The sequence below is a fragment of the Borostomias antarcticus genome, assembly GCF_949987555.1.
Source record: "Borostomias antarcticus genome assembly, chromosome: 16".
In the NCBI taxonomy this organism is placed as follows: Eukaryota; Metazoa; Chordata; class Actinopteri; order Stomiiformes; family Stomiidae; genus Borostomias; species Borostomias antarcticus.
In genome coordinates, this window is record NC_140249.1 from 11,554,535 (window position 1) to 11,569,423 (window position 14,889).

At 49.9% G+C, this 14,889-nt stretch overlaps 2 protein-coding genes across 2 annotated transcripts in view; both read right to left on the reverse strand.

Moving 5' to 3' along the window:
- LOC311319700 (endophilin-B1-like) overlaps positions 1 to 996 on the reverse strand; it is a 5,105-nt gene extending 4,109 nt beyond the window's left edge. Inside the window, exons 1-3 of the mRNA XM_084451302.1 lie at positions 744 to 996; positions 520 to 661; positions 1 to 121 (exon numbers count right to left, since the gene is read on the reverse strand). The exon at positions 1 to 121 is cut by the window's left edge and continues 8 nt beyond it. Coding sequence (XP_084307428.1) covers positions 1 to 121; positions 520 to 661; positions 744 to 800 — 320 coding nt within the window. The 5' untranslated portion in view covers positions 801 to 996. The remainder of the gene's footprint in view (positions 122 to 519; positions 662 to 743) is intronic.
- Positions 997 to 2,145: 1,149 nt separating this feature from the next.
- Positions 2,146 to 14,889, reverse strand: part of atr (ATR checkpoint kinase) — a gene marked incomplete at its 5' end in the record, with an annotated part of 139,113 nt that continues 126,369 nt past the window's right edge. Inside the window, 3 exons of the mRNA XM_084451303.1 lie at positions 2,146 to 2,358; positions 3,176 to 3,281; positions 3,664 to 3,815. Coding sequence (XP_084307429.1) covers positions 2,185 to 2,358; positions 3,176 to 3,281; positions 3,664 to 3,815 — 432 coding nt within the window. The 3' untranslated portion in view covers positions 2,146 to 2,184. The remainder of the gene's footprint in view (positions 2,359 to 3,175; positions 3,282 to 3,663; positions 3,816 to 14,889) is intronic.

The window sequence follows — 14,889 nt, forward strand, 5'->3', positions numbered from 1 at the left end:
GTGTTGGGTCCGAGCTCCAGCCCAGCCTGGGCCATGGTCTCTCCCAGCAGCTCGTGGGGGCGGGGGCGAGGGGGGGCGCTCCAGTCCAGACGCTCGTACAGCAGGTCCTCAATACGAGCTCCTTAAGGTCAGAGGTCAAATCATATACCAGAATAGGGCTCATTCCAACATTTCAGCTTCAATGTAATGCGCGCACGCACGCACACGCACACACAGATAAATAGATCTTTATTGTTGCCATGGGGAAAATGGTTTGTTGTATAAACTCCACATTGCAGATTCATACTGTACATTCAGACTCAGATACACAAACTCAGTACATATCTTAGTAATAAAAAAGAAATGCAATTAAAGACCGGGGAACTCCTGCCCAGACCAGCTGGACATTCTACAGACCGAGAAGGAGTGGTCAAGTGCATGGGGGGGGTATAGGTGTAGACATCACCAATTTGGGAATTTAATTTCCTGTGGGAGTGTCAGTAAGCCCCCTAGTGATGCTTGAGGTGCAGAGAGACTCACCCGGGTTGGGCTGCAGCAAAGCCTCGGTCTGGGAGAGGATCTGATCCGTCCTGGTCTTGGTGGTTTCAGTCTGAGCAAGGAGATCGTCCAGGCTGCCCTCTAACTCCGTCCTCTCCGCCTGCCCCAGACTCTCCTCCGTGTACTGACATGAACAAATGTTTCAAACTGGCTGCAATAATACTAATAAAATGTCTAAGACATTATGTAAATTCGTGGCTGTTTACCTGCACCGCACGGTTGATGAAGGCGCCGGCGTCCGCCGTCAGCCTCTTGAGATCCATCTCAAGGTCGCTGCTCGCAGATAACACGTTCCCCCGAGGTTTCGCTCCTCAAACCGCCGTGTGTGACACCGACACCGTTAAGGTACCGTTACATGCCCGAATAACCAACCCGGCGAGGGAATAAGCGGCCATGACACCTCTTTTATTTAACAGGATTACAGCGAGTGCGGGCGCGTGATATCGCGCGGCGGATAAGCTTCGCTCCAGAATCAAACCGCCTCGCCGCTTTGGCAACATCCTCTACACATGTTTATGGCGAGTCGCAATGAGCGCTCCGCCCGCTCCGTTATTTCCTCAGATCTCGCCCCTCCCTCTTTCTCTCTCTCTCGCGGCAGCGGATTGCGCGCAGGACTGTTTGCGCGCCCTGACGCACTGATACAACCGCGCCGCCTTTGAAACCTTCCTCCCTTCCTTCTAATTCTACACAGTAACGTCACCGTTTAATTATTCAGTTTCTTAATTATTCAGCACATTAATACGTCTTTCTTACAGTAGATTGGAGGAAAGGCTGCCTCCTGTCCTTTCGCTATTAGAGTCCTCTTCTTGACTGAAGACTAGCTATCCTATCCTACCCTACTGTACCTACACCTCTTCTCTCTCTCTCCTCTACCGGAAGATAAGCTTGAACAGCAGCAACGCGTTGATGAAGAGGAGGAGAACGATGATGAAGAATACAGTCACTCGCTGTGTGTCGGAGCTCATAGCGGAGCAGGAATACAGGTTTCTCACCAGGCGGTCCACTGACACCTCACTCCTCAGTGTTGCCCCGCGACTAACTACCCTCAGCCTCATCATCCTCTTATCTCTGACAGGCCAACCAGCTCACATCCAATTGGCGCTTGAGCACAGAAGGGAGGAGCTGATTGGACAACCCACACCAGCAGCCATTTGCAAGGGCCTGAGTGTTGTGTCTGGCTGTGTGCTTGTGTGGATTGGGATTAAAATAGACATCAAACAGGCTGACTCCTGCAGTAATCTGATCAGGGTTAAGAGATTAAACACACACACACACACACACACGCACACACACTTCAGAGTTTAAAAGCAAGACACAACTCGATGTATGCAAAAATATGAAATACATTAAATGCAGGGAAATACTGTAATAGGGCATCAGTTTTCTGATGGCCCTGAGACCAGAAGAAAACCTGCTTACAAAGAATTCAGTCTCTCAAAAAGAAAGAGCACCAGTGTGTGTGTGTGTGTGTGCGCGCGTGTGTGTGCGTGTGTGTGTGTGTGCGCGGGTGCGTGCGTGTGTGCGCGTGTGTCACAGGTAGGGCCCCCAGCCCTGGTACATCTGGCAGAGAAGCTTGTCGTCCGTGGCCTCCTGGATCAGGTAGTGTGTGTGCGTGTGTGTGCGTGCGTGTGTGTGTGCGTGCGTGTGTCACAGGTAGGGCCCCCAGCCCAGGTACATCAGGCAGAGCAGCTTGTCGTCCGTGGCCTCCTGGATCAGGTAGTGGACGTGTCCCTCGATGGAGAGGGGGAGACCCAGGACCTTGTTCCTGCTCTTGATGACGCCAAGGAGGCGCTGCTCAATCTCACACACATGAGTCTTAGCCTGGGGGGGAGAGAGAGGAGGAGGAGAAGGATGGGAGAGAGAGAGGAAGAGGAGGAGGATGAGAGAGAGAGGAGAGAGAGAAGAGGAGGATGGTGGGAGAGAGAGAGGAGAGAGAGAAGAGGAGGATGGTAGGAGGAAGAGGAGGATGGTGGAGAGAGAGAGAGAAGAGGATGGGAGAGAGAGGAAGAGGAGGGTGGGAGAGAGAGGAAAAGGAGGAGGGTGGGAGAGAGAGAGGAAGAGGAGGAGGGTGGGAGAGAGAGGAAGAGGAGGAGGGTGGGAGAGAGAGGAAGAGGAGGAGGGTGAGAGAGAGAGAGGAAGAGGAGGGTGGGAGAGAGAGAGGAAGAGGAGGATGGTGGAGAGAGAGAGAGAGAAGAGGAGGATGGGAGAGAGAGGAAGAGGAGGAGGGTGGGAGAGAGAGGAAGAGGAGGAGGGTGGGAGAGAGAGAGGAAGAGGAGGGTGGGAGAGAGAGAGAGGAAGAGGAGGAGGGTGGGAGAGAGAGGAAGAGGAGGAGGGTGAGAGAGAGGAAGAGGAGGGTGGGAGAGAGAGGAAGAGGAGGGTGGGAGAGAGAGAGGAAGAGGAGGGTGGGAGAGAGAGAGGAAGAGAGTGTGTGTGAGGGTCAGTGTTCGGGCTCTTTATGTGTGTGCGGGTGTGCGTGCGTGTATGTGTGTGTGTGTATGTGTGTGCGTTTGTACGTGCTTGTGTACAGTATGTGCACGTGTGTGTGTGTGTGTGTGAGTGTGAGTGTGAGTGTGTGTGAGTGTGAGTGTGTGTGTGTGTGTGTGTGTGTGTGTGTGTGTGTGTGTGTGAGAGTGAGTACCTTCTCGTTGACGATCTCTCCCGTCTCGCTGGTCTTGGAGGGCGCGGGCCTCTTGGACGGTTTGCTCCACTCCACCAGAGGGTCGTGAAGGAACGTCTTCAGAACGCTGGGGAACCCACACACAACACTCCTCACTACACTGCTGCTACTAACCAGCCAGGGTGTGTGTGCGTGTGTGTGTGGGGTGGGCGTGTGTGGGTATGTGTGTGTGTGTGTGTGTGCGTGTGTGTGTGTGTGTGTGCGTGTGTGTGTGTGTGGGCCGGGCGTGTGTGGGTACGTGTGTGTACAGTATGTATGATGTCTGCTAGCATTCCCAATAACACCTGGTGATGTTTTTGTTGATATCATTGTGTGCGTGCATGTGTGTGTGTGTATGTACTGTGTGTGTGTGTGTGTGTGTGTACTGTGTGTGTGTATACTGTGTGTGTGTGTGTGTGTATGTGTATGTACTGTTTGTGTGTGTGTGTGTACTGTGTGTGTGTGTGTACCTCATGAGTGGCTCTCTCTGGTCTCTCATCAGGCGGAGTGTGACCTCGCAGGCTTGTCTGAACAGGCCCTCGGTGCCCATGGGCCCCATGGCGTGGACCATGTTCTGGGTCAGACGGAACGGAACCACCTCGGGGACATCAAACGTCTCTCCCTGGGGGGGAGGGGTAGGAGGGGGGAGGGAAAAAACAAACACAGAAGTGTGATATATATCAACGGCTTGTGTGTGTGAATACTCGATTGCGATTGGCTGAGAGGTATACATTATTTCTGCACAACGCCCAGTATATACGCCCGGCATCAAACATATTCTAAATCAATGTGCAGTTCAAGATTTACACCCAACCCAAACTAGAGCTATATAAAACCAGACTACAGTAATGCCAGACCTGATACAGCTAGCCATGAACGAAGTGTAGGCTACTGCATATTTGCTGTGCAACATATCAACTGTCCAGTTGTCAAATGTAATTGCCAACAAACTGTTTATGACAGCCAGACTCCGCCCCGGTCCCCAAATCAATCACTTTTTTCCACGTCGCACTGTCAGCCGTACGTTCATTGCGAGTTGCATCGTGGGACGTGATGTGACAGGGTGTGTTTGGTCTAGGCCAGTGATAACGTGATGTAACAGGGTGTGTTTGGTCTAGGCCAGTGATAACGTGATGTGACAGGGTGTGTTTGGTCTAGGCCAGTGATAACGTGATGTGACAGGGTGTGTTTGGTCTAGGCCTGTGATAACGTCAGTCAGTCGTAGCCTCGAGTAGCGACATTCACTGCAAGTTGAAATGCGAGGTCGGGACGTGCCATGACGGGATGCAAACCAGTGTTCATTTTGACAGCAAATTATGATTTTGTTTTAGTCATAGTCTTTTGACTAAAATGCCATTTAGTTTTAGTCATATTTTAGTCATCTGACTTGTTTTAGTTTTAGTTGACTAAATATCATTACGATTTTAGTCGACAAAATCTACCATAGATTTAGACAACTCAAATTTAACAGGCTTAGTTAATATGTAATGCATTATTTAAGCATTTCTCTATAATTTCCAAACTCATGTACTCCTCTAGGAAACATCTATTAACCTGTTAATATGGAATGGTATTAAGGTTTGAACGTGCAATACAGACACAGATTTAATTGCTGCAATACAAAACATCTTTATTTAAGACTCTTGAGACTTACGATTCTCTGAAAAATAACAGTAATCAAAGGTTACTAGGAACCATTAAGGTGCAGACTTCAAGGGAAAAAAATGCCTTTCCAAATATTGTAAACAAAAACAGTCCCAATTCAACAGAGTACCAACCATACAGTATACTACTGGAACATAATGATCTCGCTCTCAGACATCCCTTTCTGACATCATTATATCTGTATAGGGAGTGCTGTCAATGGCAGTAAATACAACAGTTCTATTTGTTTCGATTCATTTTAAGGAAAGCACTTCGCGCCAATGTGACCCTTGCTCTAGTGCGCCGGCCTCTAGTGAGGTCACCTGTGACACTGAATACCCTCTCTGCAAAGGCTTGAGAAGCTGGCATAGCTAACAGGTCTAAAGCAAAAGGTTTTAACGTGTGATAAAAAGTGTCACTCTTCATCAGCCAAAAGTCTATTCCTGTGTCATCAGTGATGGGTTGCGAAAGCACTTCCTTATACTTTCCGATCTGCTGCGTCATGCTGGTTGTTGTGGAGGTCCTCTGTCTAGGCCTTCTTGCACGGGATTTTGAAAGAAACCTAAAGACTGTCTGCTTTGATGAGGATGCGGCTACTTCTGGTTCCTCAGTATTCTCTCTTCTGCCTCATCTTCAGACTGATCTGCATGTTGTGTATATAACAAAGTAGATGCTGCTTTGGACACATACTCCTCTGCCTGTTTCAGCAGTTCCACAACATTGTCATCTGCCATATCAACAAGAGTTTCACAGACAGTCGGGTTGACAAAGCAGGCAGCTGCTGTAAGTGGTGAGAACCTTTCATTGTTTGGATCCAAGGCCCAAGAAAAACGCTGGTTCAGACTTCCTTTCATTTTCTGTGCAATAGTGGAAAGGTCTCTGTACTTAGTGCTCTGTTCGAAGTCAGCAAGGTGGCTGAGCAGATCAAGGAGGGCAGGGACCACCAGGGACATGGAGGTGGTGTCACTCTGGAGGGTGGGTCTTAGTATGTTCTGTAAACGGCAGCAGTAGGTCATGCAATGCTGTAAGCTTTTGCCACTCGCTAGGGAGTAAGCTGTCCCATCCCATTTCGTGTGCGATTTGGCAGACGGTGTCTTTCACTTTGAGGAGTCGTGCAACCATGTTGAATGTGCTTGACCAGCGTGTGGGGCAGTCATTTACAACAATGAGGCCACACTTGTCCATCATCTTCTGTGTTGCAACGGAGGACTTGCGAAAGAGCTTCACCACTGACCTTGCTTTATCAAGGACTCTCTTGACACTCGCGTCCTTCTGCACCAAGAGGACCACAAGTTGCAAGGTACTGTATGCACCACACATGGTGTCCGGTCCATATCCTTGTCGACATGATGGTACCTAACAGAGGAACACAGATAAATAAGTATACATTTTTTTACTTAAACCCTCAAAATCTTACTGATGGAAATATTTTTCCATTAGATTAGGAATAGTGTGTGGGGGAAGGGGGCAGACATACACCAGACAGTCCCATATTCATGTGATCATTGACTTTCATGTAAAATAATAATCACAAATACAAATGGCTTACCGCAGGTCATCGATTTCAGGCTCAGGGTCACTGAGGGTGGAGTGGGAGTCTTCAGAGCTTTCTACTTCTGCTGCGTGTTTAAATGCTGCCACCATATTACTTCCGTTGTCTGTTATTACTGTGAGGATCTTCTCCTGTGGTATATCCCACTCTTCCATGCATTTGTCCACACATGCCTTGATTGACTGTGCAGTGTGTGGGTGGGCTACCTGTTCAAGGGCCAACAATATGTGTTCAGGTTTATTTTGTTCAACACAAAAATAGCATGCAGTTATAGCTATGAATGAAGCAGTGAGTCCTTTTTTTTTCCACAAGTCAAGGCCAACAGATACTCTCCGGGCAGCAGACAGTTTCTTCTTCATTTTCTGCCCTTCATCTTCATACTGTTTGTCAATCAGATTGGTTATTTTAGTCTTCTTTGGAACAGTCAACCTCCTATCAATTGTCTCCATCATTAGAATGAAGTCCTCATCTTCAATCGTTGTGACTGGTAATCCTGTGCGCCCAATCCATTTTGCTATGGCCTCCTCTTTGATCTGTTGTTCTTTAGAGTCACTTTTGTACTTTGAAGCACTTACAAACCAGTGGCCAGCTGTTACAATAGTCTGCTGGGATGCACTTCCTTTATTTGCACTAGGCCCAATGGGCACATCCTTGGATGTCTTTCGTATCTGTGAAGTTGAATGGGGGAGGTCAAGTTCTTATTTTTCTCTCTCGCTCACTCAAGCAAACACGCAGCTCCAGGTTGTCTATATTTCACCCGTCTAACATTAAATTGGCTATAATCCTACATGTATATTTCTGTAGTCACACAGTTTCATAATGGAGCATTCCTCCCCCTCAGTCTGATGCTAACTGTGTTTGTGCCTGATATAGCAAGCTATAACATTATCATGTCAGCACTAGTTGGCTAGTCAGGCTAGCTAACATCAGGCACAGGCTAGCTAACGTCACACCGGAGGAGAGGGGCTATGGTGGCGCCAGGTAGCTAACTGTTCGTGTCTTATCTATCTAGCTACAGTATAACATTAATCATGACAAACAGCAGCAGTAGTTGCTTAGCTAGCTTACCCAGACTTGCTAACGCTAGATACCCCCGCCAGCCGCCACAAGCATAGCCCCACTTGTTGCTACACAGTGTAACGTTAGCTAACCTGTGCCTAACATTAGCTAGCCACTAACGTTAGCGTTGCAATGATCAGACACTTCAGTTCTCCCCCGCCATAAACCTACGTGACACACTGGTTTCTTTTAGCTTGTATTGTATTTGAAGTATTTCAGAAACACACCAGCTTGGGTTTAGCTAATACAGTAACGTTAGCCGGGGGTGGGGGGGGTGCTTACCTTCTCGTGAATTTCGGGATGACTGTTCTGCAAATGTCGCTTTAAGTTTGTTGTATTTTTGACAGTAATCTTCACCCCACACGGTTTACAAATGGTTTTATTTTCCTTTGAATCAAATGTGAAGTTGATCCAGATGTCTGCTCTCCTCTTTCTCCCGGTGTGTGCGAGCGTAGACAAAGACATTTTTGAACAGTTCAAGCGCAGCAGTCGTATTCTGTTAGTTGACTTCCCGCCGGCCGGTGTAGCAACGTTACTATTCAAATGTAGGCCTATACACACAGGCTACCTGTAGGTTGCATCCAACTGCGCACATCCCGAACCTCGACATTCTGAACCCTAACTTTTCCCAAACGTCCCTCCTGTGAAAGGTACTATTTGATAAAGTGTTAGTTCAACTGTTTAGAACTAACCTACCTTATTTGGGTTCTAGTCCCGCTCATACTGCGCATGTGCTTGACCTTAAGACACCTTTGAGTATAATGTGAGGCATCGACAGCATCGCGTGATTAGAACTAAATGTCAGCAGTCTGTACTTTTCCAGAACACATAGTGCGCACGTCAAAAGTTGTTATTATACATCTGTGTTCCAGTAGCAGATAAGTTGACTGCCAAGGTCACACAACCTGCAACGAAAGAGCCTTCGAAAGCTCCAGACCCCTTGAAAACCTCAAAAAAGCCTGCCAAAGTTGCAGTAAATGTAACTAACAGGGAACACCCTAATCACATCGGCTGAATGGAAAACAAAACTAGTGAGCTCATAGGACTAACACTAGACAAAAGTTTCAACCAATCAGGTACTAACACATGTAGTCACGCACCAATGTATTGTGTGGAATAACATATATAGAACGTCCCAACATCAGTCGGCGCGCTTGCTCAGATAACAATTGTGTCTCTGTGTAACCGTCCCTTTGCTGCAATTGTAAGGTAATAAAGTAAGTTTCTTTTACTCTATTCGGTTATATTTCGTGTCCTCATTTGACATGGTTGTGTGATTGTGTTGGTCCTTGGGAGGAGAACCCTGTGGTACTGGTGAATTCAATCTGAAGTGTTATAATAGTACTTTGTGAGTGTCCGAAGGTCATAGGTCAACTGAGTCCAGCCACCACATTTCACTGGTGTCAGAAGTGGGATTCCAGCTGATCTGCCCTCCTGAGTGGACCTCCGTTGGACTGATCACCCTTCCACGTATCAACTTCCTAGCCAAGCCGTCGACGGACGAGGTTGAGGGCGGACGCAGGGTCGCTCAGAGGGGCAGGGAGGCCTGGAATCCCTCCCTAAAAAGGACAGCCAACACATCAACTGGAGGATTTGCTTTTCTGACATTATAGTAAGTTCCAAACGTACATCGATTGTTCACAGAAAAATTCCTTTTTAATGAGAGTACTCGCCAAGGGCTACGCTTGAGACGTACGGCATTGGGTGTAGAGAGATTATTAAGGTCCACACATATACATTGGTTGCCACAGTGAGGTTTGATGCTTGCTACATCATAACTACATAGTCTGTCCATAGACCAAGAATTTCCATACCTAGACACCTGGTTATAGGCTCATAGAGAAGTGCTGCGCCCGTTGTTATAGTTGTTGAAGAATTATTCTTCTGGTTGGGTTTTCATATTCATTGACTGTGTGAAGTGTTTTATCCGAGCGGTGCGAAATAGAACCATAACGACTCCGATATTAAACAATTGTTGCTGTTCCACATAAAGTACGTTCCACATTCTGATTAAAGGTACCATTTTGTTCTACTACTATTATTCTACTATTCTATTGTTCTACTACTATTCAAGAAGTTGTGATTGTAGTGACTGTTGTGTTGTGTGCATTAGAGACCTGAAGTGTTTGAAACATGGGTGCAAACGCAGGTAAAACTCTCGATGAATACTGTACCGAGAGCAAATGCTATGCCTACATGCGAGACACACAGGGGGTCCGTAGCGTGGTCGCCCTCCGCAACCTCGATAAAGTGGGATGGCCCGCTTATGGTACATTTGCGATGTGTGTGATAAAAGGAGTGAAGGACAAAGTAGAAGAGATGACAGAGAAGGAAAGGAAAAAGCGTAAGTTAGAAAGCGATGTTTGTGCGGTTTTATGTCTCTGGGAAACCGAGGCCAGGAACCGCCAGAAGGGAGGTGAATTAACACTGTTTTCCAGCCAGGGGGGAGACCCGGTCCCGCCGTTCCAGACTGATAACCCTCAGGCCCGAAGAGACAATGAGTACACTCCGTTCCCCAACCCCAATCCTCCGCAACCACCCCCGTAGCAGCCGCCACACCCTCCACCAGCGAGCGCTACACAGATGCTCCAACCGGCACCAGTGGCTCCCCTCTATCCCAATCTCTCTCTCTCCGTCCAGGCACCTGTTACCGCTGCACCACCACCAGCCTACCAGCCAGGGGCATACCAGGCCGGGGCACCACTCCAATTGGGGCCGCCATCAATGTCCACCGAAGAGGCAGCCATCAAACTCATCACCGACTACCTGGAAAAAAGTAAACTATCTGAGGACAATTTTAACAAATTAATGACATCTCGTAACCCCTCTCACAGCGGGTGACCCAGACCTGGATTGGCTACGATGACAACCCCACCGCCAACGACCTCATCATCCACGCCAGACACGCCGAGAAGCAGCAGAACACCAAGGACGCCGAATACGCCGAACAGGAGAAAAAGAAGGAAGCAAAAGCAAAGTCAAGTCTGAATACTGCACTAACTCTTGTTATGTCTGATGCTCATGCCAAGCTCCACGGGATCGACCGACCTGATCCACCAAGGGAGCCGCGCCAACAACCGACGGTGCAGTGGAAGAAGCCACGGTACCAGGGGAGCCAGCGGACCAGGAGCGGGCCACCAAGAGACCAGCACGGGCCAATGAGGTGCTTCAACTGCAAGGAGGAAGGCCACATGGTTCGGGACTGCCCATATCCAGAGACGGAGCAGCAGAAGGAGTGGAGGAGGAGGCACCAGAACCGCGAAGGAGACCCAGGTAGAGCAGGGAGAGGCCCTTTTCAGGTCCATGGCGATGTGTTACAGTACAACCAGGACCGTCCAAGGCAGAACCAAGGCACCGGAGGATCAGGAGGCACCTGGAGACCAGCCAACCGCAATGACCGTGCATGATGGGGCGAGGAGGCCAGGGAGGGAGTCTTTGACGATCGGCACAACTCGACCGTTCCTCCCTTTCCCGACACGGGTCCACCAACCCAGGCTGAAGGTACATCTAGCACTGATACACACACTGAGGGAGCATACATTATGATGGAGGAAGCACACAGACGATTGCCCACTGTTCTTTTGCCAATCGAGGGTCAGGATGTAATGTTTCTCGTTGACTCCGGTGCTACCACTTCTGTGTTATGTGCTAACCAATGTAATTTCAGACCTACACTGTCGGGAGATACCAGAACCACTAGAAACGCGTCTGGGGCCTCCACCACTGAACCACTCACTGTACCAGTAAAATGCACGTTTCACACTGATTCCGCATCGATTGATTTTGAACATTCATTTATGTTTAGCAGAGGGTGTCCCATGAATTTGCTAGCCAGGGACATCATGTGTAAACTCAACCTAAATTTGGTAGTTACAGATGCCGGAGTCAAAGCGCACATACCACACCCAGACACAGACACAGAGTTCAGGCTCATGCTAGATGAACAGAACCGGTTTGCCCTTGTCCTGGAGTTAGCGGAGGAGGACGGGGACTTACTGGCACACATGGCAGATGATTTTAGGAAAGACATGATATCAGAAGCACCTATCTGCACAGTACACACACCTCATGTTACTATGCGAGTTACAGGGAAGTATGATGTAGGGAAGGTTAGGTCAGCCACCCCAGTGGTGGTATCCAACAGAGACGGAGGGGCCCAGGCGCCCGGAGTTCAGGTAAAGCAGTACCCCATCTCAAAAGAGGCAGAAGAAGGGGTAAGGCCGGTGCTGGAAGAGCTGTTAAAAGCAGGGGTGATTATAGACATGCCACAAGGAAGCCCTGTTAACACACCCATCTTCCCAGTAAAAAAGCACGGGGAAGCAGGTCAGCCACCAGAGTGGAGGTTTGTGCAGGATCTCAGGGCCGTGAATGAGGTATGTCTGAAACTCGCACCATTGGTACCAGACCCTAACACCATCTTTGAACCTCTAACACCTGACTGCAAATGGTACACTGTTGTGGATCTTGCCAATGCTTTCTTTTCTGTACCAGTCGACCCCAAATCACAGCACTGGTTCGCATTCACTTTCAACGGTCGATGCTACACCTGGACACGCTGTCCCCAGGGATGGACGAATTCCCCCACAATCTACAACGCTGTCCTATCCAACGACCTTCGTGAGTATGTCCCACCGGCTGGTGGGGTGCTCATTCAGTATGTTGATGACATACTTCTTGCTTGTCCCACCAGAGAAGGCTGTCTGGAAGGGACCGAGAGGCTCCTACGCCTGCTGGCGGCGGGAGGCCACAAGGCATCCAGGAAGAAAGCCCAGCTTGTGACACAACAGGTCACGTTCTTGGGCCACACACTCACGGCCGAAGGTAAGCGTATCACACCAAGCCGGGTCACAGCAATCCTGGCCATGAAAAGACCAGGGACCAAGAAGGAGGTCCTCTCTTTCCTTGGGATGGTATGCTACTGTCGCACCTTCATTCCCGAATGCAGCAGGTTAGACAAAACACTGCGCACCCCGTTTCTCTCCCTCAAACCAGGAGAAAAGGTGACTTGGAGCCCCGAGATGGAGTCGGCTTGGGAGGAGCTGAGGTTCGCGCTCACCACAGCACCATGCCTTGGATACCAGGACCCCACCAAGCAGTATGACCTGTTCGTCGATGGGAGTGGTAAGCATGTGAGGTGTGTGCTGACCCAGAGGTACGGGGGGAGACACCGACCAATCGCTTACTTCTCACAGGCGTTCTCTGCTGTCGAGCTGGGGCTCCCTGGGTGCACGAGGGCCGTGGTGGTGTGCGACATCGCTCTGGTAAAGTGTGCTCCGATTGTAGGATACTGTAAGGTTGTCATTCAGGCCCCACACGCAGTGACGGCGATCCTTAACTCTTCGGAGCAAGGCTGTCTTAGTACTGCCCGTGTTCAGCGGTACGAAAGCTCTCTCTTGAGTCAGTCCAACGTGTCAGTTGTCCGCTGTACCACACTTAACCCTGCAACCCTTCTCCCAGATGTCGACCTGGCGGAGGTGGAACACGACTGCGTGGTACAAGTGGACGAAGAGTGCAAACCAAGGGCAGATTTGAAGGACGTGCCCTTGGAGGGCGCGCGTGCGCTTTACTGTGATGGTTCTGCTTCCATCGATCCCAATACAGGTCACAAACATGTGGGTTTTGCAGTTGTTTCCGACACCGAGGTAGTGACCAGTGGCAGACTACAGGACGGGTGGTCGGCACAACAGGCAGAGTTGTGGGCCCTCACCCAGGCGTGTGAGGCATCAAGTGGTAACAAGGTCACCATTTACACCGATAGCAAGTACGCATGGGGAGTGGGACACAGTTTCGGCGCCCTGTGGGCCAAAAGGGCTACAAAACATCCTCAGGCACCAACATCAAGAATAGGGAACTGATTGACGGCCTACTCGCAGCTATGCTGCTACCCTCGAAGCTGGCGGTAGTCAAGGTCATGGCACACACCAATGCAACAGACACAGCATCAAGGGGCAACCAGCGGGCCGATGAGGAGGCCAAGCGAGCGGCTGGTTACCACCTGGCAGCCAACCCTAACTCTCTCTCCAATTGTGAAACTTGCTTTCTCTCGCAGGAACCAGAGGAGCTGACGGAGGAGGATCCAGTTGAGGGACAGGACTGTTTGGTGGCTGCAGGATCGAGTGTGCTTAGGAGAATGTACAAGACTGATCTGGGCCCTGTGGAAGCCTCCCTATGGGAGGAAGAGGGCTGCACGAAAACAGACGGTATCTGGAGGGCAGCAGACGGTAGACCGTGCATGCCGAGAAAACATTACACATATTACTGTCATGTTGCTCACGGACGTGGTCACGTGAGCAAAGGGGGGATTAGTCAGATCCTTACCTGATCCTGGTACTGCCCAGGCATCACACAAACAGCAGGAAAGATTTGTCAATGTTGCATCACATGTGCCCGATACAATGTACCAAGGGGCCTCAAAAACACACCAGGACACCATGGGGGTCTAGCCCAGGGAGTAGGAGCTCATATAATGCTTGATTTTGTGCACCTTACTCCTGCAGCCGGCAAGAACGTGGCGTTGGTGGTCGTGGACATGTACAGTAAGTGGGTGGAGGCTTACCCAATGAAACGGGAGACAGCACGAGGAGTGGCTGAGGCACTGTGCAGAGGTTGGTTCCCCACATTTGGCTTACCCAAGAAAATCTCCTCAGACAACGGCAGCCCGTTCGTCAGTGAGATACTGGCACACGCCACACAACTGGTGGGAATAGAGCTCAAAACACACTGTAGCTATCACCCACAGTCGGCAGGACAGGTAGAAAGATCCAATGGAACCCTCAAGAGCAGGCTCGCCAAACTCGTGTCTGAAACCGGTCAGAATTGGGTCAAGTGCCTGCCCCTCGCTCTGCTGTCCATGAGAACCACGCCAAGGTCAGGGACACCTCTAACACCTTTTGAATGCATGTTTGGCCGTCCCCCATACACAGGAGCAGACCCACCAGCGGACCTGGTACCACCACCCAATGCATGTGAATTCGCTGTCTGTCTATGTCTGTCTAAACAATTCTCTGTCATCAGATCCACTCTCACAGCCCAGGCATACGACCCAGCACCAGAACCAAACAACCCCATCAGCCCAGGATCCTTTGTGCTCATCCGAGCGTTCGGCCGCACCAAGTGAACCGATCCCAGGTGGAGAGGCCCATACGAAGTCATCCTCGCCACTCCGACAGCCATCCGAGTGAACGAGAGACCAACCTGGGTAAACACAGCACATGTGAAGCGTTGGAGAGGGGAAGACATCCCAGAGAAAACCACCAGAGACTTCCCATCGTGTGAGCCAGAGTCACCAACAAAGGGGGGACCCGACACCCCACAAACTGACATTCCTTCTGTTCCCAGTCTTTCCCCTGTCAAGGAAGAACAACCAGTCCCAGAGCCCGCGGACCCAGAGGTCCCAGAAGAGGAGGAGGAACCACCCCAAACGACCCCACCACTTAGGAGA